General features: G+C 35.7%; 1 protein-coding gene across 1 annotated transcript; it reads left to right on the forward strand.

Moving 5' to 3' along the window:
* The first annotated feature begins 19,717 nt into the window (after nt 1-19,717).
* On the forward strand, nt 19,718-20,397 carry LOC129757255 (eukaryotic translation initiation factor 4E-like). The gene has a single exon (XM_055754419.1). The coding sequence runs from the start codon at nt 19,829-19,831 to the stop codon at nt 20,390-20,392; it is 564 nt and encodes a 187-aa protein (XP_055610394.1). The 5' UTR covers nt 19,718-19,828; the 3' UTR covers nt 20,393-20,397.
* Nucleotides 20,398-23,013: the final 2,616 nt, after the last annotated feature.

Consider the following 23,013-nt stretch of genomic DNA (forward strand, 5'->3'; position numbering starts at 1 on the left):
TTGTTTGTTTGTTTGTTTGTTTGTTTGTTTGTTTGTTTGTTTGTTTGTTTGTTTGTTTGTTTGTTTGTTTGTTTGTTTGTTTGTTTGTTTGTTTGTTTGTTTGTTTGTTTGTTTGTTTGTTTGTTTGTTTGTTTGTTTGTTTGTTTGTTTGTTTGTTTGTTTGTTTGTTTGTTTGTTTGTTTGTTTGTTTGTTTGTTTGTTTGTTTGTTTGTTTGTTTGTTTGTTTGTTTGTTTGTTTGTTTGTTTGTTTGTTTGTTTGTTTGTTTGTTTGTTTGTTTGTTTGTTTGTTTGTTTGTTTGTTTGTTTGTTTGTTTGTTTGTTTGTTTGTTTGTTTGTTTGTTTGTTTGTTTGTTTGTTTGTTTGTTTGTTTGTTTGTTTGTTTGTTTGTTTGTTTGTTTGTTTGTTTGTTTGTTTGTTTGTTTGTTTGTTTGTTTGTTTGTTTGTTTGTTTGTTTGTTTGTTTGTTTGTTTGTTTGTTTGTTTGTTTGTTTGTTTGTTTGTTTGTTTGTTTGTTTGTTTGTTTGTTTGTTTGTTTGTTTGTTTGTTTGTTTGTTTGTTTGTTTGTTTGTTTGTTTGTTTGTTTGTTTGTTTGTTTGTTTGTTTGTTTGTTTGTTTGTTTGTTTGTTTGTTTGTTTGTTTGTTTGTTTGTTTGTTTGTTTGTTTGTTTGTTTGTTTGTTTGTTTGTTTGTTTGTTTGTTTGTTTGTTTGTTTGTTTGTTTGTTTGTTTGTTTGTTTGTTTGTTTGTTTGTTTGTTTGTTTGTTTGTTTGTTTGTTTGTTTGTTTGTTTGTTTGTTTGTTTGTTTGTTTGTTTGTTTGTTTGTTTGTTTGTTTGTTTGTTTGTTTGTTTGTTTGTTTGTTTGTTTGTTTGTTTGTTTGTTTGTTTGTTTGTTTGTTTGTTTGTTTGTTTGTTTGTTTGTTTGTTTGTTTGTTTGTTTGTTTGTTTGTTTGTTTGTTTGTTTGTTTGTTTGTTTGTTTGTTTGTTTGTTTGTTTGTTTGTTTGTTTGTTTGTTTGTTTGTTTGTTTGTTTGTTTGTTTGTTTGTTTGTTTGTTTGTTTGTTTGTTTGTTTGTTTGTTTGTTTGTTTGTTTGTTTGTTTGTTTGTTTGTTTGTTTGTTTGTTTGTTTGTTTGTTTGTTTGTTTGTTTGTTTGTTTGTTTGTTTGTTTGTTTGTTTGTTTGTTTGTTTGTTTGTTTGTTTGTTTGTTTGTTTGTTTGTTTGTTTGTTTGTTTGTTTGTTTGTTTGTTTGTTTGTTTGTTTGTTTGTTTGTTTGTTTGTTTGTTTGTTTGTTTGTTTGTTTGTTTGTTTGTTTGTTTGTTTGTTTGTTTGTTTGTTTGTTTGTTTGTTTGTTTGTTTGTTTGTTTGTTTGTTTGTTTGTTTGTTTGTTTGTTTGTTTGTTTGTTTGTTTGTTTGTTTGTTTGTTTGTTTGTTTGTTTGTTTGTTTGTTTGTTTGTTTGTTTGTTTGTTTGTTTGTTTGTTTGTTTGTTTGTTTGTTTGTTTGTTTGTTTGTTTGTTTGTTTGTTTGTTTGTTTGTTTGTTTGTTTGTTTGTTTGTTTGTTTGTTTGTTTGTTTGTTTGTTTGTTTGTTTGTTTGTTTGTTTGTTTGTTTGTTTGTTTGTTTGTTTGTTTGTTTGTTTGTTTGTTTGTTTGTTTGTTTGTTTGTTTGTTTGTTTGTCCTCTATAGGCTCAGCCATCTTGAGAGCTAGCGAGCTGAAATTTGGCATGGATACTCATTAGGACCAGGAATGATGAAAAATGTTTTCAGATTTTTGGACGACCCTTTCTAAGGGGGGTCGTCCATACAAGACAAATTTTGTTTTCGCGATATTGACGTTATTTTTCGTCGGATTATGACAAAAATTTGCACATAGAGGTTTTGAGACATGGGGAATTGATTCCAGGTATTGAATTTTGTGTCAGGGGTCGGCATGGAGATGGGGTGGATTGAGATGAAAATTTGACGACGTTTATTTTAAGGAACGGACAATCGATTCCAGTTATCAAATTTTGTAGAAGGGGTCGGCAAAAGGGGTCATCCATATCAACTGTTCAATGTTTTTGCGATACTGGCGATATTATAGGTTTGATTTTGATGAAAATTTGCACAAAAGTATTTCGAGGGATGATCAATCGATTCCAGGTTTCAAATTCAGGGTCAAGGGTCGGCCAAAGAGGTCGTTCATATTAAAACTATTTTTGCGATATTAAAGCTAAAATACATTGGATCAAGATGGAAATGCAATGTTTTTGCGGTATTGACGTTATTATGCATCCAATTGAGATGAAAATTTCCACATAGAAGTTTTGAGGCACGCTCAATTGTTTCAGGTTTCAAATCTTGAGTCAGGGGTCGGCAAAAATGGTCGTCCGTTCACTGTTTCTTCTATATTGGGGGTTATTCTGCAAGTCGAGGGGTGTGGCTCACCAAATTTCACTTCTTTATCCTGACCCAGGAAATGTGTTTGAGAAGAAACGTAAGTATCAATGAGCTCCAAAAATCGATCACAGGACATTTGAGCTAAAACTTCTAGCCTAGAGTGTTTTCTGAAGTCGGCACAACGATGTGAAATTTTGCAAATCACGTCACGTGACTCTCAGAATAAGCTCAATTGTCTCAATTATACATGGGATTATAATGAAAATTTGCACATGGGAGTTTTACAGCACATGTAATTGATTTCCCGTGTCCATAATATTTTCGATTTGCAAAAACTGCGTTTTTAGGCATCATATCGAGGCAAAAATTCAAACAAGAGAGTTTTGCAGGACGAGGAATCGATTCCTGATAAAAATCTTTCTATTAGACGACAGAAAAAGGGGTCGTCCACATTTACTGTTTAAGGTTTTTCAATAATTGTTTAATTATTCATGAAATCCAGACATAAACTCATTCACGAGTGTTTTACAAAACGGACAATTGAATTATGAATTCAAATTTTGAATCAGACGACAGAAAAGGAGACGTTTAAATTATCTTTAAAATTTTTTAGACATAATTTCTTAAAAAGATAGAAATTCGTACACGGGTGTTCTTTTCGACGGTCAATCAATTTCTCAAATTTCCGTTTGGTAGACAAGCGAACAGGTCGCTTGCAAATTCTGTTTAGTATTTTAAGCATTTTTTTCGTGAAAATGCGTCCCAATTACCAACGAAATACAAAATTATCAGCTTTAAAGTTAAAAGCGAAACGAAGTTCGTACGGGATCAGCTAGTTTTGAATAAAAACGAACATAGGGACAGTGGAAGGACCTGGAGAATCTCATGAAAGTAAAATTCCATTTGTTTTTGAGGCCAAAACATATTGAGAAATGTTTATAATTTTTGCCCCTAATTATATGCAGCAACATTGTCCATCTTTTGAGTATATTTGTTTTTGAAAGAAAACTGTAAAAAGCTCAATTGAGTCCCATCAAAAAATTAACGTTATAAATGTTTTAAGCCTTCTGTGCCAATTGGCATCAAAACAATAATTTTGAAGATGTTGAGATACGGTAAAACCATGGTGATCAAAGTTACCCCGAAACATGAAATCTTGTTTTGTAACAAACATTTAGTTATAGCCACTAATGTCGTTTGAATATTCTCTTATCATTGATAATGCTTTATACTCCATACCTCAGTTAGTATTTTAAAACTTTTTCAAAAAAAAGCAACCCCTTCAAAAATATTTGAAAATGAATTAAAAAAATAATCAATGTAACCCCAGTTTATGGTTATTTAAAAGATTTTCATTGAACACCAAACTTTTCTGATTTGATTTTGATCAAAAAATCAGTATCTTACGATAGAATCTGCCGAATTAAATATCCGTGAGAGGCAGGTCCATTCTAAAGCATAGTTAACTGTGCTTATTAATATAATTTTAGTCTCGATAAGTTGAGTATTTCTTCTTAAATTCATTCTTTCGCATAATATTAAGGATAAGGTCTGCACATGATTCACATATAAATGATGATTTCTTGCTATATTGTATTAAAAATTGCGAACAGAGCGTTTCCTTTGTGCATTCTAAGTTTTGATGGATCATATGCTCAGAACGTTACTTCTCAAACACAGGAAGCAACATTTGGTCAGTTATCATGATCGTTGGAATTGAAACTGTAGCTATCAGGCAGGATTAAACTTGTAATTATTATGACTTTTAGCGGATTTAATCCTTGATAGCAAAATAAAACTTTAAGGAAACTTCTTACTAATTTTCTCCGCAAACCATCATGAAATTTAAATTGCTATGCTTGATTCTATCACCAAAATTTTTTAATTTGGTCTCCAAACGTAATTTCTGGAGCTAAGAATGGAATTTAAAAACAATTAGTTGTTTTAAAATTCCATTGTTTGCAAAAAACCAAATATTTCGATAACCTAGACCTTTTTTTATTTCACGGTTAATCCCGTTTATTCATTCTGTTGGTAGCCACATCCCTTGAATTTCGAAAGTTTGTCCTGCAACGGTATCATTATACAATTTTTGTCCAATTTTATGCCGCATTCATCTGTTACTCATTTTATGAATTCGGACAGTTCTTTTTTCACCTTGCAATTCATTTTTATCTCAAGCTGTTCTTTCAACTTGCTTGGTTCGAATCCAATTTTTTATTTCATGGTAAATCCCGTTCATTCATTTTGCTGTTAGCCACATCACTTGGATTTCAATGGCTTTTCTTTAGAGCTATCCTTATCAAGGATCTATCCAATTTTTTCAGCATTCATCTATAACTCATTTAATGATTTTGAATAGTTTTTTTTTATAATCACCCTGCAATTCATTTTTATCTCAAGCTGTTTTTTCAACTCGCTTGGTTAAAATCGGTGAGATGCTTGGATTATTCTCTTGACTCGCTGTTTAAGTGGTCCTCACATCTCGATATTCGAAAAAATGAATCCAAGCACATCTCTCGACTTGCCTCTATGTTCACTATCATCAAAAATTTTCCTCGCAACACGATTAATCATTAATTTTAAAAGCAGCTCTAGATGTTCTCTCATTCTTATCAATAAGTTCAGGCTATTCCCTTAACTTGCATTTTAATTATAAGTTGTCCTTTCAACTTGCTTGATTTCTCATCAACAATTCAGGATGTCCTCTCAACTCGCCGTTCAATTTCAAGTTGTCCTTCAACCTCGCTTGTTTTCCCATCAACAACTTAAACTGTTCTCTCAGGCAGTCCCCTCAACTCACCTTTCTATTTCAAGCAGTCCTCTCAACTCGCTAGAGACTTTCATCAATACGTTAAAGAGGTACTATGATCTCGCCTTTCTATTTCAAGCAGTCTTCTCAACTCACTTGATATGACATAGACAACTCAGGCAGTCTTCTCAACTCGTTTTTTTCTATTTTAAGCAGTCTTCTCAACTCACTTGAAACTTTCATCAATACATTTAGGCTGTCCTTTGAACTCGCCTTTCTATTTCAAGTACTCCTCTCAACTCAACAGAGATGTTTCCTTAAACGTTAAGGCAACTCGTCTTCCTGTTCAAGGTGTCCTCTCAACTTGTCCTCTCAACTCATCAACAACTCAGGCTGTGCTCTTAACTCGACTTTCTCTTTCAAGCAGTCCTTTCAACCCGCTTGAGAGTTTTATCAATACGCTAAGGCTGTCCTCTAAACTCGTCTTTCTATTTTAAATAGTCTTTTCATCTCGCTTGATTTATTTTCAGCAACTTAGGCTGTCCTCTCAACTCAACTTTTTATTTCAAGCAGTCTCTCAATACACTTAAGATATTTTTTTCAATACGTTGAGGTTGTCCTCTAAACTCGTCTTTCTATTTCAAGTAGTCCTCTCAACTCCCTTGACACTTTCATCAATACGATACTCAGGCTGTCCTCTCAACTTACTTTTCTATTTTAAGCAGTCCTTTCGACTCACTTGAAACTTTTGTAAATACGTTTAGGCTGTCCATTGTATTTGTCTTTCTATTTCGAGCAGTCCTCTCAACTCAATAGAGTTATTTTTAAAATCGTTAAGGCTCAACTAGCCTTCCTGTTTCAAGCTGCCCTCTCAACTCACTTTATTTCTCATCAACAACTCAGGCTGTGCTCTCAGCTCGACTTTCTTTTCCAAGCAGTCCTTCCAACTCGCTTGAGACTTTTATCAATACGTTAAAGTTGTCCTCCGAACTCGTCTTTCTATTTCAAGTAGTCCTCTCAACTCGCTTGATTTCTCATAAACAACCTAAGCAGTCCTATTAACTTGCCTTTCTATTTCAAGCAGTCTTCTCAACTCGCTTTAGATTTTTATCAATACGTTAATGCAGTCCTCTGAATTCGCGTTTCTTTTTTAAGTAGTCTTCTGATTTAACTCGATTTCTCTTCAACAACTTAGGCTGTCCTCTCAACTCGCGTTTTTATTTCGTGGAGTCCTCTAAATTCAATTGTGAATTTTTTTCTCAATACGTTAAGGATGTCCTCTGAACTCGATTTTCTATTTCCAGCAGTCCTCTCAACTCACTAGAATTTTTTCTCAAAACGTTAAGGCTGTCCTTTGAACTCGCTTTCGGTTACAAGCTGTCCTCTCATCTAGCATGATTTCTCATCAACAACTTAGGCTGTTCTTTGAACTCGCCCGATTACTTCAAGCAGTCCTCTCAACTCACTAGAGACTTTCAACAATACGTTAAGGCTGTCCTCTGAACTCACCTTTCTATTTTAAGCAGTCCTCTCAACTCACCAGAGATTTGTATCAATACCTTAACGCTTGATTTCCAATCATCAACTGTGCTTTCAACTCGCCTTTTTATTTTAAGTAGTCCTTTCAACTCGCTTGAGACTTTTATCAATACGTTGAGGCGGTCCTCTGAACTCGCCTTTCTTTTTTAAGCAGTCCTCTCAACTCACTAGAGATTTGTATCAAAACGTTAACGTTGATTTTTCATCAACATCTCAGTTTATCCTCTCTACTAGCCTTTCTATTTTAAGCAGTTTTCTCAACTCTCTTGAAACTTATATCAATACTTCAAGGCTGACCTCTGAACTCGCCTTCTGGTTTCAAGCTGTCCTCTCAACTCGCTTGATTTCTTATCAACAACTCACGCTTTCCTCTCAACTTGATTTCTGTTTCAAACAATCCTTTCAACTCGCTTGATTTCGCATCAACATCTCAGGCTGTCCTTTCAACTCGCCTTTTTCAAGCTGTCCTCTCAAATCGCTTGATTTCTCATCAACAAACTCAGGCTGTCCTCTCAAATTGACTTCTAATTTCAAGCTGTCTTCTCTACTCGCTTGATTTCGCATTAGTAACTCAGATTTATTTTGAACTCGGGTGGCCGGTGAGTTCGCCTGACCTAAACCATATGGACTTGACTATCTAGGGTAAATTGATGCCCGAAGTTTGCTCTACAATAAATGAGGGTTTGGAAGTTCTTAAGCGCCATCTAGCTGAACCCTGGGATAAAATACAACCAAAAGATATGTGGCCTATTTTGAATATGCGCTTTGTGCTTCTGCAGCGAGTGGTTTAGCTCAAGGACAAAAATGTCGAATTGCATCAATGGATTTTGAAAATATGATCGGTTTTTAGGTAAACCTCATAAAATTGGAAAAAATTGTTTTGATCAAATTATTTACTAATTCCAATTTAACCTTTCAATTGCCGGACCCTGTAGAGTGGATGAAGATCGAATCGGATGTGAATCTTACTTTGACTAAGATATGCGTGTTAAAAGTGATCATGGTCGAAACAATTTATTAAGATTGCAGAATCGGATATGTTTAAAGAGTTTGTTGATGTGAAAATCATTCATTGAATGAAATAAGTTTTGAATAAAATATCAGCATCAAAACACATCACTTGAATCGAGAGTGAAATCGAGAAAATAAATAAGAGTGGATTTTTACATTTGGGTATGGTTTGGAATTAGTAATTCAATTAAAATAATAAACAAAACAAAAATGTTTTTAAATTGAAGAAAGTTTACTTACTTGATTGCTGAGGAATCTGTTGTCTTGTTTCACGTTTTTCAGACGAGAATAACTTTTTGAAACCTTTCTTCACCACAAAAGTATAAAAACGTGCAAATCTGTGTTTCGTTCCTACCAAGTTTTTTCTCCATCTAACCTTCTTGTTTAACCTGCACGTTTAACCTATAAAATCACCAAAAAAAACTTTCTAGTCCTTCCTTTCCCGATACTTACTAGAGTAAGACGATTGTCTTACTTTATGGTTGGACGGTTACCTTTTCTAAGCTCTCTTCATCCCTGTGAACTTTAAGTTTCGTTGTACTTTTTGCTTTGCCTTTTAATGTTTGAAATGGGACACCTTTTTTTAGTAAGCCGATAGAAGTTAATGTTACAGATCCATATACTGATGCATAAAATAAATCATTTAGAAGAGTTTTACGAAAAACAAAAAAAAATTATTAAAGATCAAATTATTTTTTACATCTTTGTGCTCTACTGATATTTCAAATGATAATTCAAATGATCAAAAATTTCACTTTTCGGAAATCATCAGTTATCATATCATATCATAGTTATCCAGTGTTCGGCACAAAAACGCTAATCCGCTAATCGCTAGTTAGTCCGATAACTTTTTGTTAGCGGTTTAATTTTGCCGCTAAATTTGGATTGAGCTAGCGAATTAAAAAGTTCCGCTATTTTTTGGTTCCGCTAAATGAAGAACGCTAACTTCCATTCACTTGTTTCAAATTCACAAATTATTACAGATAGAAGTAGACTTTTTGTCATTTGATAAGTAAAGGATGTTTTGTTATCTTTTTTTCCGGGATTTTCATCCTCGCGGATGATTCATCCCTTGACAAGTGAAGGAGACATCGGGCATCATGCTCTCAGGGCAGAAGTGCCTCATACAGATTAACTTTTTTTTCTTTTTAAGTACTTTGATAAATATTTTTAAACAGTATTCAACTATTTTAAACATCATTTATATAATTCAAATCTAGAAGGTCAATTTTTAGATACTGTTTTTTACTTACAAAAGTACAGTAAACGGCCTACTTGATCAATATTTTACATGAGTTAGCATGGGCATCCACATGCGGTGAATTGTTGAAATGTGCTTTTTAGGTTAATCGATGGATTTCCAAAAGCTTTTCCAAATTTCTAAGTTTATTTTAGATCTCACATTACTATCTCAAACGGCAAGTCTCGAATAATAAATGCTGGAAAAATCCGCTTTTTACAACTTGTTTTAAGTGAATGAGATATTTACTTTTCACGAAGCAGTTTTAATAAGTATTTCAAATAAGGTAAAGTAAAAATAAGATAGTATCACCATAGAATGAATTTGCATATTTATTTCATTTAGTTTTTTAGATACACGTTTGGCAATGCTCCTATCATGAACATTTTGCATTACTATTTTGAAAGTTTGAAAAAAAGTGAAACCTGGTTAAAGATTTTTCAACAGACTAGGCACAATAAACAATCTGCATAATGTTTGTAAAGTATTTGAGCAAACGAATTGAGATGCAAGCATAATCCATGCTGTTGCCATCCTGTTTACGTTATTGTTTATCAACAGTTAGCGATTAGCGATTAGCGCTATAAGCTTGAAGCGATAACTTTTTCCACTCATTTAGCGGTTTTAATAAGCAATCGCTAAATTTGAATAAGTTAGCGATTTAATTAGCGCCGCTAATTTTTCAATTAGCGATGCCGAACACTGTAGTTATCATATCAGTTATCAATATGATATCAGATAATAATAACTTATCCGCAAAAATTTGCAACAAATTTGTTTATATTTTCCTTCTGAAGATTGCACCCATGTTTTTCGCCTTAATGATTCAACAACAGCGCAGTGTAAAAGTGCTAATTTTCCCACACACTTTCTTTTCGGTCCCAAACTAGAACACGACAGCCATTTTTCACTGCCTTTAATTTTGCCGAGACAGTTTTCACCGGACGACGGACGATTCCAAAACAGCACACCGATCAAATGTTATTTTTAAATTTTCAATTTCACTTGACATGGAACTTATACACCTTGAATAATTTTTACCCTCACGGGAAGGAGGTGTTTTTTTGACAAAACACCGAAAAAAAACATCAAAACAAAAAATTGAACAACTTGATTCACACGCACAGAGGACATCAAATGTAGTGTTTGGATATTGCTGTTTTTTCTTCTTTGAATTTCCACTTGAACATCTCTCTCTCGACAAGATCACGGGTAGATTTCATGAAGAAGCAACCTAACTACGGGTCACACAACTGAATTCGAATCGCAAAATTTCTTCTGCACATTTAGCTGTCTGCTGTCAGAACCACCGAATCGCCCTGAAGGTGAAGCACTTTGTCCCCAAATGAGGGGGATGCTGTGGGTGGGAACGATGCGTGGGTGGGACGGTTTCTTCAGTCAGTCAGGAATTGCTCCCAAATGGAGACACGTGGTTTTGTTGGTGCTTCCACAAGGTCCCAGCTCGTTGGTTTTCATTTGCTTTTCTCCGGCTAGTTTATTTCATCGCGAGCAAAAAAAAACGGGTGACACAATTTTGTTGAGAAGGTTGATTTCATTTTTTTCCCTTTCATTCTACCCCCAGATTGATGCTGCCAACAATCAACTGTTCAAAAACTGTCTTCGTTGCGGGAAAGTTGCGGGACAGCGTTTTTCCTGGAAGAAAAGAAGAAGAAATCGTAAACAAGCGGGTTTAATGAAAGTGAAGCGTTGACAAAAATAAAGTTCAATTTGTTTGAATCCAGCATTCGACGTTTGACTGATATCTGATACCTAGGCCGAAATTTGCTGACTGACTCGTAATCGACAATATCGGAGGTTTTATGCTTTTTTTGTGCTTCCAGTTGTTTTTAAAATTCGAACCAAAGATTACTTTGAAATTAACAACTCTGGAGGAAAATTGAAAGTTTTCAAATTTATTTCACAAAGATGTTTTTTTTTCATCGGCCTATGCTATATTTGGTAGAGAAAATTCCGAAGGGTGACATTCAAATCCATTTGGGCGACTTCAACGCAAAGATTGGCTCCGAAAATCAAGACCTTGAGCGCATCATGGGGCGCCATGGTCTGGGACGGATGAGCGAAAACGGAGAGCTGCTTGTAGAATTTTGTGGCAACAACAACTTGGTGATCGGAGGATCGCTCTTCCCCCATCGACCAGCACATAAGGTCACTTGGGTATCCCGAGATGGCCGATCAGAAAACCAAATCGACCACATCTGCATTAGCCGAAAATGGAGAAGGAGCTTTCTTGATGTCCGCAATAAACGAAGCGCAGACATTGCATCTGCCCATCACCTCGTCCTTGGCGAAATACGACTGAGAGTTGCGCGTGTCCAACGGCGCAAGGAGAAAGTCGGGTGTCGATACGACGTCCGCCGCTTGGAGAATCCAGAGGTGAAAAGGGCATACGTTGAACAGCTAGAACCCCGAGCCTCGGAATTGCCGACAGACGGAACAGTCGAAGAACAGTGGTGAGGAATCAAGAATGCCTTTATCACGACGAGCCATGGTACTCTCGGTAATGTTCGTGGAAGAAAAAGTGAATGGATGTCGGATGAAACTTGGAGGATGGTAGATGATCGGAGAAAGGCGAAAGTCGGAATTGAGCAGGCATGTACCGGGTCAGCCAAAGCAGCCGCCCGCTTACGATATGCGGAGCTGGAAAAAGCAGTTAAACGAGCTTGTAGACGAGAGCCTGGACAAACTCCCTAGCCGAAGAGGGATAAATAGCCGCAGCCAATGGAGATATCCGATTACTTTATGACATTTCTCGCCGCCTAAGAGGTGCTCGAAGCGCCAACAGTGAGTCGCATAAATGGCGTCAACTCGGAAGCGCCTTCGCTGGCTGAAATAGAAGCGTCTATCAAAAACATGAAATACAACAAAGCACTTGGGATCGATTGCATCCCTGCTGAAATGCTGAAAGCCGACCCTGCCCTGTCAGCACAAATGTTGCACCGTCTTTTCGCTGACATTTGGGATACTGTAACATTCCCGGTCGACTGGATGCAGGGAATCCTCGTAAAGGTCCCGAAGAAAGGAGACCTGACAGAGTGCGGTAAATGGCGAGGCATAACGTTGATCTGTACAAACCTCAAAGTACTCTACAAAGTGATTCTGAACAGGATCCAGGAGAAAATCGACGCTACACTCCGACGACAACAAGCTGGATTCCGATCCGGACGATCATGTGTGGACCACATCACAACGCTACGAATCATACTGGAACAAATCAACGATCTCCAGGACTCTCTTCTGCTGGTGTTCGTTGATTTCGAAAAAGCATTTCACCGAATTAACCATGGAAATATCTGGATGGCTCTAAGGCGAAGAGGAGTACCAGAGAAACTAGCCCGTCTCATCGAATCACAATACGAGGCATTTTCGTGCAAGGTCTTGCACGACGGTGTCTTGTCCGATCCAATCCCGGTAACTGCTGGAGTGAGACAAGGATGTATCTCCGCTACTTTTTCTAATCGTAATGGACGAGATTCTGACTGGATCGATTGACTGTGCACCGAACCGAGGATTGCCGTGGAATCCTTCAACAATGGAGCAGCTGAACGACCTTGACCTGGCAGATGATATTGTTTTGCTCGCTCAAACACAACCGAACATGCAGAGCAAACTCGACGACCTCACCGAAAGTTCCAAGGCAGCAGGTCTCAAGGTTAATGTCGGAAAGACCAAATCGATGGAGATCAACACAGTACATCCCTCCAGTTTCATGGTAGCGGGGCAACAAGTTCAGAAATTGGAGTGCTTCCAGTATCTTGGTAGCCAGATAACGCCTGATGGTGGTACCAGGAAAGACATCGAAATCCGGATCAGAAAGGTCCGTTTCGCATTTGCGAGTCTCCGAAACATCTGACGGTCACGCCAGATCTCTCTTCGAACGAAAATCAGAATCTTCAACTCAAACGTCAAATCCGTATTGCTGTACGGGTGCGAAACTTGGTGCACATATGCGGTAACGACGCGAAAACTGCAAGTATTTGTAAACCGCTGCCTGCGGAATATCATCCGCGCTTGGTGGCATTTCAACTGGATCTCAAATGAGGAACTACATCGCCGGTGTCATCAAAGGGAGCTAGAAATCGAGATTCGGGAACGTAAGTGGAGATGGATTGGGCACACGCTGCGAAAAGATGAAAACGAGATTTGCAGAGAAGCGCTTGACTGGAATCCAGAAGGTCATCGAAGAAGAGGCAGACCCAGAAACTCGTGGCAGCGAAGCCTAGCCGCTGAAATCCGAACTGTCGACGAGAATCTTGACTGGGACCAGGTGAAGACGCTGGCCCCGGATCGTCAACAGTGGAGGTCTTTTACTACGGCCCTATTCACCTGAGGTTTGGCGTGGGATCATTAAGTAATTAAATAAAATCAAACGTGTTTAAAATTAATAAAACATTGAGGAACGTTCTACTAACATAAAGCCAATAAAATCAAACTATTAAAAAATATCATTTATCATATGCATTTCTGACATTACAAAAGACCGTTTTTATTTTTATTATATTGAAAATTTATTTTTTTTAACATCAATGTTAAAGATAGCAAAACGATTTGTTATCAAAAACATCGAAAATTCTGGTTTAAAATTTTTCTAAAATTTGGTCAAATTTCTGTATGCACAATTCTTTCAAAACTCCCAAATCAGTCTAGATATAGTTTTGAATTTTTTGCATCAATGTGTTTCTTGTTGCCAAATGCTTTCAGAAGAATATTGAGCCCTTTTAGAAATATAAAAAAACAATTTTTCATTTTATCCATGCCCTCTTTGTTGAAAATTCTTTACTGTTCCAAAAAAAGAGCTTGAAATTTCATTTCATTCGTTTCAGACCAAATTAAGTTTTAAAACAAAGCTTATTTTTATCAGAGTTGAATTTGGATCTAGATTTGGAAATAAAATTCTTGGACAACAATTCACAAAAAGAAATAAATTTCAGAATAAATGGACAACACGATCTTTTCGAATCACTATTCTGAAAAATATAACAGAATAATATAAAAAATATTGGTGTTTTAAAATCAGGTTTAGTTGGATTGCAATTATACTCAAAAACTTATCTCAAATTTTTGTTTGTTCGAAATGAGAATCATAAACATTTCGTTGTGATTACCTTGCGCAAATATAAAGAAGCTCGGGAAAAAAAGATAGTTGAAAAGTTTTTTTTTGAGATTTTTTACAATTCAACAACAAGTGTATTATTTTCGTTTATAAATTGACAATTATAACGAGATGTTCATCAATGAGCCCATAATAATAATGTAATGATATAATAATTTTGAATTTTTTCTTCTAAATACCTCAAATTTAGTTCAATGAGATCCAATCGGAGGAAAAGGGGCAGTGTACAGTAGACCGCTGCAAGCTTTGAATGAAAATTTCAAATTCTTACATTTTTACACCTCCCATAACTTTTTTTGGTTGGTTTTGCTGCCAGAAATAGCAATAATTTTTTTTGAAGCGATCCATTAAGTCCTGAATTAGCGCAACGAGTTTTAATATTGTATGGAAATTTGTATGGGAAAACAAAATTTTTCATTCAAAAATCGCCAGAGCTGCTCTGAAAGTTCCAAAAAATATAACTCTGGATGAAAAATGTTCCTTGATTCTTGCATTACATTTCATGTGAACAAAGCACAAACCTAAATTGTACCCCTAAAAAGATATTGAATGTTATATAAAATTTTTGTTTTCAAAATTCATTTATATAATTATATCATTTTTGACTGCTTGTTTGAAAGCTGTGTTACAGTAGGATGAAAATAAAAAATGTCAAAAAACTGTTTTGCATTGCCAGAGAATTTATTGATTTATAAAGCCTTTGCAAAATCATTTCATGCAATTATTAACAGCTCTAGCAAGCAAAGTCTGCCATTTTTGAATACTTTTCAATGGATTCAGATTTTTTCTTTTGAAATGGTTATAACTTTTTTCATGAAATTCTTAGCTGCTTGTCATGTGAGCAAATAGGAAGCTTAAGAATAGTCAAAACCAAAAATTAAAGACCGATTTCATTTCAAGCTTATTCCAATTTTCTGGATTATTTAATGTGCAAAAATTTCCTCTTTCATACAAATTTGAAATGCGTTGCGCTAACTCAGGAATCAACCAAATCATCATCAATTTTACACTGATGCTTGGTGAACCCAAAGGCATCGGAAAAACATATGGGAGCAAAAAGTCATTTTTTGCAACGGTCTAGTGTACAGCATTCCCCTCCCCCCCCCTATCACATTTCAAAACGAACTTCACAAAAAAATTTAGGAAGATTTTTATTGGTTTTTATGTTTTTTATTGATAAAATAATTAATCAGCCAATTTTAAAAATATAAGCGAAGTAATCAATAAAATCAATGGATTTCAATAAGAAAATCAATGATTTTTAATATTTTCTTATAATTCATTCATGGCATACGACATCGGCAACCAAAAACTTTTATTACTTGAAATAAATTTTTAAACCAACCTAAGTTAAGCTGACATAACGAAATTTCACAATTTTAATCGGAATGGTTACGATCTTCGTTAAAAAAACACCATCTATTTTGACCATTTTTTCTTTTGGCTCAATTTTTAAACACCAATTGTAATTTTTTTATTACATCTAGGTAAACCATTTCTAAAATAGTATAATTTACTGATAGTAGAGCCAAATAAGAATCATGACAACATGAGAAGAAGCTTTGGGTTTCATGAAAAAAAGTTTTAACCATTTTAAAATGAAAAATCTGAACCCATTGTGAGGTATTTTAAAAAGGAAGGCATTGCTTTCTAGTTTTTCTATAATTTCAAGAAATGTATTTGTTTAGGTTAGATGAATCAACAAACTTATTGTCTATGCAAAGCTTTTTTTTGCGGTTTTCATTTTCATTAAATGGATAAAAAACTTACATTACATTACTTACTTACATTACATCGAATATCTTTTCTGGGTTACAAGTTAGGTTTGTGAGATTTTTTTGCATAAAATGTATGGCAAGAACCAAGACGCATTTGCAATCCAAAGTTATACTGTTTTTTAACATTCAGAACATCTCTGGTAATTTTTAAATGAATAATTTTGTTTTCCCATACGAATTTCCATACAAAACTCAAATTCATTGCGCTAATTCAGGCCTGAATGAATCGCTTCCACAATTTTTGAAGCTTTTTTGGCAGTTGAAAAAACCTTCAAATAAATTGAGAGCTAAAAAATTATAAAATGTTCGTTCGTACTGCAAATTTCCGCTTGTGGGACGAACCACGCTAGGCCTACTATTGTGTGGTGGTTGCTACAACTCTATCAGTATCAACCACTGCAAGGTAGTAGGCCCGTGAGGAACAAATCGATGAAATGTGATGAAAAGTTTTCAAATTAAAATTACCCTCCCGCTCATTTTCAACATCTTTCACCTTATTCTAATCTTCTATCCGTCTATATTCTTTCAATTCTTAAATATTCTTTCTCAAAGAATATACAATTTCACCGATATAGCCGATAAAATAATTTCATTAAACAAATTTACGGTGATTAACTCTTCATTTCGAAAATCCATACAAAGCTTGCAATATTATTTTTAATTTTTTTTTAACAGACACATAAAGGATGTGAAACTTCATGTTTATTCGGAGAGATCTAATTCAAACCTAACACTAAGGCGTACATATTTCAAGGACATGATGGCTAGCATCTTACAAACGATGAAACCATCATCCCACAAAAAGAGTAGGTACTATATTAGACTGAGACGATTTGGGGTCATTTTTGAATTTCTCAAAACCTGGGGTCTAAAAAGCTTCGTCTTGGTCCATAACTCATCCATGATTTTTTGTAGAATTTTTTAATAACGTTCACATGAGTAACTTGAACTTTTAGGTTTGTATGGGAAAATTGAAAATTTTGCACTGAAAAATCAACACAGTTTTTGTTTCATCTGTGGAACCGAGTGAGCTGATGGTTGTGGTGCTAATTTATAAATTTCCTAAAGGAAATTTTCCGCTGAACAGCTTTATTTAAGACCGTAACTTCGTATCTTATTAGGCAAAAAAGTTATTAGCTGTATTAGAGCAGTGAAGCAAATCCAACTGATCTGATACTGACAACTGATGTATCCATAGTGTTATACTTAGCGATAAATATGAGAAAGCGATTGCTTCTCATCTGTTTCCATTGACGATAAAGATAACTCGCTACACGTTATTTTGTCTCCGACGGTCCACCAACAGATGAAAAAATTTCGAAATGCTCACACTGAAGCAAACCGGCTGAATCGATTATAACATCAGCAGAAAAGGCTAACTGAAATAGTTAAATAGATATGTGGTAAATTTTGAAATTCTCGGGCGTAACGTCTAAAAGAAGGCGCTCGTCGCGATGATTAATCAATGTTTTGAAGGTTCTGGTAACTAGTAGGTAGTTAAAACAAATTAGTGATGATTAACGGCACGAGTACCACGAGAAATGAGTTTCGCTCCGATTAAGACTTGCGACCCCTTTAGTGAAAGGGTTTGACTTGTAGATGACGAAAAAAAGCGTCGCGAGATCGCTAGTACAAGCTACTAGTGTTAGTACCGCGAGAAATTAGTTTAGCTTCGATTTCAACTTTCGACCGGTCAAGTGAAAGGGTTTGACTTGTAGATGACGAAAAAAAGTGTCGCGAGATCGCTAGTACAAGCTACCGTCAACTGGGGCAACATGCAACAATTTTCAACTTCAATGGCTTCTGAAAAACTTATGTTCACAATTAATCCTACCCCTTATGCATCAAAAGTTTTAAGGATGCTGGAGTATCAAATTGGCGTAGTTAGAAAAATTATAGGTTTCTTCAGTTATTTTTAATTTTCTAAAAACATGCGATTTTAACCCTCCTTAGAAAATGGGGTAACTTGCAACAAACTTTGTTTTTAATGGAAAATCTTATGAACACGTACAAAAATTTATAGTTTTTAATATATTAGCGATGCCTTAAAGATCATTACGCATGACAACACCAAATGCAGTAGTTTTTGGGTCTGTAATAACTAATTTTCACATTTTTTCTGAAAATGAAGATGCTGCATACATTTAGGGGTTAAATAATACTACGAAAAATTCTAAATGCTGAAATCATTAAAATAAATGTTTGGATGACTGAAATTCCAATGTTTACAAACGCGTGATGCAAAACATTCATATCCCAACACATGGAAACAAGATTTACAAGGTATTTCTTTGATTTGCATTTTGTTGCATTTAACCCCAGACACCTAACGGAATTTTAAAAATATTTATTTTAAAAAATTGGGTGATTGTTCGAAAAATATTTTTACACCAACAATGTTGGTATAACATGAGGAAACCAGTAAAAAGTTTGTAGGTAATATTATCAAGCCAATCTGTCATACTGGGTAAAGTTTTTTTTGGCATCAAAAAATGTTAAAATTTGTACATTTATTGCTCGATTTTTCAAATTTTACATACAAATGAAAAACTTAAGAAAACTAGCTTAAAATGTGAGAAATTATGTCATCATCGTTTTGTGATCATTAAAAGATAACTTTATAACAATACATTAAATTAAAAATTGATTTAATGTAGTGTTATATAAATGTTGCATCGAACCCCGCTGTTGCATGATGCCCCGTTTGACGGTACTAGTGTTAGTACCGCGGGAAAATAAGTTTAGCTCCGATTTCAATTTTCGACCGGTCAAGTGGAAGGGTTTGACTTGTAAATGGCGAGAAATATTTATGCGAGTTCGCTAGTACAAGCTTCTAGTGTTAGTACCGCGAGAAGTTTCTCGTTGTAATCGGAGTTAGTTTAAACTAGTTAGTTTAGCTCCGATTTCAACTTTCTACCGGTCAAGTGAAAGGCTTTGACTTCTAGGTGACGAAAATTTGAAACGTGAGTTCGATTGACCAAGATACTAGTGTCATTACTAGTAGGAATAATCTACTAGTACTAAGTTGTACAAGCTTGTATCAAGAAACTGCTTAAATAAATTCTTATCAATTTCTTCCCTTTTAATAATCGGGTCGCAAGTTGAAATCGAGCTAACCTATTTTCTGTCGGTTTTAACTCTAGTAGCTTGTACTAGCGGATTCACGACACTAGATGTCGTCCCTACAAGTCAAATCCTTTCACGAGAGGGGTCGAAAGTTGAGATCGGAGCTAAACTAATTTTTCGCGGTACTAACACTAGTAGCTTGTACTAGCGATCTCGCGACACTTTTTTTCGTCATATACAAGTCAAACCCTTCCACTTGACCGGTCGAAAGTTGAAATCGAAGCTAAACTAATTTCTCGCGGTACTAACACTAGTAGCTTGTACTAGCGATCTCGCGACGTTTTTTTTCGTCATCTACAAGTCAAACCCTTTCACTTGACCGGTCGCAAGTTGAAATCAAAGCTAAACTAATTTCTCGCGGTACTAACATTAGTAGCTTGTACTAGCGATCTCTCGACACTTTTTTTCGTTACCTAAAAGTCAAACCCTTTCACCAGAGGGGTCGCAAGTTAAAATCGGGGCTAATCTAATTTCTTGCGGTACTAGCACTAGAAACTTTGTTACATTTGGTTTTTTAAATGTTTGAGTTGACTGTAATTCGATATAATTCGAGCAAAAAATTGGCAACATTTTGTTAGAAAAAACCCAACCCTAATCAAAAACAAATTAAGAGTGACTTTGTTCTACCAGATTTGTCCCACTGTATCGAGCTTATTTTTAAATAAACCCGACAGCCCATAGCTCCCGCAAAAAACTGAAAAACAAAAAAAAACGGGTTCTGTCATCGGATATTTCCGGACATCGGTCTAAGCTGCGACAAACAAAGTTCGAGAAGTGTGGCTGATTTCCCGCGAAAAGCCCCAGCGAAGCAAATTTCCCGGTCCCCGGTTTCAATCAACGTGTCTGTGTAGATATTTCTCGAGCTAAGCCGATTTGCGATCATGGGTGGCAAAACCAAGGAGGAGATTGGGCAACGACCGGAGAGCACCGAGCAAAATCATACCGACCAGGACGGCATCGTCGATCCGGAATGCCTCATCAAGCATCCGCTGCAATTCCAGTGGACGCTCTGGTATCCGGAACCGGATAAGAACAAGTCGTGGGGAGACAACCTGAACGAGGTGGCCACCGTCGGTGCCGTTGAGGACTTCTGGAGATTATACAACCACATCAAGAACCCGTCGGACCTGAAGACCGAGTGCGATTGTTCGCTGTTCGAGCAGGGCATCCGCCCCATGTGGGACGACGAGAAGAATTTCCGCGGCGGCCGGGGGGTGATCAACGTGCCCCGGCAGCAGCACCACGAATTGGACAAATATTGGCTGGATACGATATTGTGTCGGATTGGCGAGGTTTTCGATAATCCTGAAGAAATTTGCGGTGCCGTCGTGAACATTCGCCAGAAGATGGATAAAATTGCGATTTGGACCTCCACCGTCATGAACCGGGACGCGCCGATGCAGGAGAAAGCTGTAAGTCGATTTTTTGCCACGTCCGAACAATAATTGTAATGAGGGAGGTTGGGTAATTTGTTGCCAGAAAATTAAAACACAAAACTAAACTTAACAATTTTTTTATTATTATGGGCAACCGAAAGCCAAGCTTTTTTTTTTATAAAAACTTGTACTAGCGATCAGCTAACACTAATTTTGTCACCTCCAAGTCAAACCCTTTTACTAGACGGGTCGCAAATTACAATCGGAGGTTTAATAAACGAAACCATCTATTGAATTAAACAAATAAATCTGAATGCAAAAAATGACCAATCTTTTCTTGTTACTACTTGCGAGGAAGGGAGAACTTATCCTTAACGTTACACTTACCGATAAGTTTGAATCGAAATGCAAAACTAATCGAGAGCAAATTTGTTAATGATGAGTATGAGTATAGTACACTGGTGGATGAAAATCTCCTTCACGGGTGTTTTCATCGGCAAGTTCTAACGAAAGATAACGATTTTTTTATTCCCTGTATTAGAGGGGTATGTCTTTTCACATTGATAAACAATAAATTCAATTGACATCACTGCTGGGTACCTACACGGAAAAAAAATTGAGTGGTTATCTCAAAGACGCTGTCATGATAATTTTACCATTTCAGCGCTATAGTATTTTCAACCACGAAAAGTTTAACATCGATTTTGTAAAAGTGCGCATGAAACAATATTGAAATTACTATGTACCTGGTAATTTTCGATAACTCTCAATGTTTGTTGTCGAAAATACTATGTTTTAAACTGTGACCCAAAGATGGGTCTTGACTCAAACATTCAGTCAGCGAAACTTTTTTTTGTAGAGAAATGAATCCAACTTAGATGAAATTTCAGGGACTAGATAAGGGAAAATTGATGTTGAAAAACATGCGAAAAAAATTCGCCTTGTCTCCCGGTGAGACTTGAACCCACATCTTGCGCCTCTCCGGGGCCCATGTATTAACATTCTACTACAGGAGACCAACCTGGCGTATGAATATTATACTGGTTGAGTGTCGATGTCTATCGGAATGAAGGGAATAGTTCTCCCATGTGATCATAATCATTTTTCTTGGTCTATTTCTATTCTCATCTTTTCATCTTACGGTAGTTGGACTCAAATTTGGATATTTTAGGCACGGCAAGATTTGCATTGCCTTCTCATATACTGCACGGGTTGTCAGTTATGATGAGAAATGATGCGTTTGCCGTATTTGGATATCCAACCAAATTCGGTGTTTGGCACCGCCTTATTTTCTATTTTTTAAACTGTGACCCAAAGATGGGTCTTGACTCAAACATTCAGTCAGCGAAACTTTTTTTTGTAGAGAAATGAATCCAACTTAGATGAACAACATCAACATCAATTTTCCCTTATCTAGTCCCTGAAATTTCATCTAAGTTGGATTCATTTCTCTACAGAAAATACTATGGTCATGATAATTTCACCATAATTTCTATTACAACTAGCGTCCGCATAGTAATTTAGACATTGTGGCACCAATTCATATCAACAAAATACTACGCACATGGTACTTTTGAGAACAAAACATTATTGACTCAAAAACATCAGTGCGTATGATAATTTTACCATGCAAAACATTCTTGTTGTTTACACTAATTCAGGATCATTAATCATCAAACCCGTGAGAAAAAAAACTAATTTTCAGCTGCTTTAATGTTTCACAACTTTGAAAATCATTCCAGAGCATCGGGAGAACACACTAACATCGACCGACGTGTGTCGGAAGTGTGAATTTTAATGTTTCAAATAATGTCATAATGCATGCATGCAAATAAACAAACAAACATACATAGTAATTTTACTATTTAAATCAAGCTCCTCGCTCCTCCTAATATTTATCATAACACATACTAGTTTCATCATGAAACATATTAATTTTACTATGGACGAAGTAAAACAATGCATCATTTCATTGACAATTTTACTAAAACGCAGTCGAATTTACTATGCGCAGCCAAATTGAGCACATAGTAAAATAGCTATGTGTAAGGTATTATAAACAACAAAACATATTTGACTCAAAAATATGGTTGCCTGTTGTTCATTTAAACCACGGATTTAGTAATTTTACTATGCTTTTTTTTTGTGTGTAGCGAGATATACACGGAAAAACTCAGCTACTTATAAAATGTGTTGTAATTACACCTTCGATATAACTAATCTTCTGATGCTCATAATATGTATAACTCAAATTCAAATTTGGGTAGCCCAAATACAGAAGTAACTAAAATATTACCATCGTTTAGGCAATTCTGAATAAAAAGTTGTTGTTGTTGGAATCGTATTAAAAAGGGATGCCAAAACCATCCAAAACAATTTGTAAAAGCTTTCGAATGGTGGCGAAAGTTAATCGCAGTAGAAGATTGGTAGAAGTTAACGTTTCGAATTGTCATTTTAAGGTGACCATGGATCGATTTGTCGTTTGCTTAATGTTGTTATTTTGAGTTCCGGTTAATTTACTTCGAAAATCGGTATAAGAATCAGGTAAATAAAAGTAAAAAATCCGAGCTTCTTCCGTTGCATTTCCTCCGGTGAAAAAATTCTCAAACTATTTTTTTTTTCTTCTACGATCTTATCTAGAGTTATCTGTGTTAGAAGTTCGACAGGCAGTGTTTGCACATCAACATCGC

Source organism: Uranotaenia lowii, chromosome 3 (genome assembly GCF_029784155.1).
Source record: "Uranotaenia lowii strain MFRU-FL chromosome 3, ASM2978415v1, whole genome shotgun sequence".
Lineage (NCBI taxonomy): Eukaryota > Metazoa > Arthropoda > Insecta > Diptera > Culicidae > Uranotaenia > Uranotaenia lowii.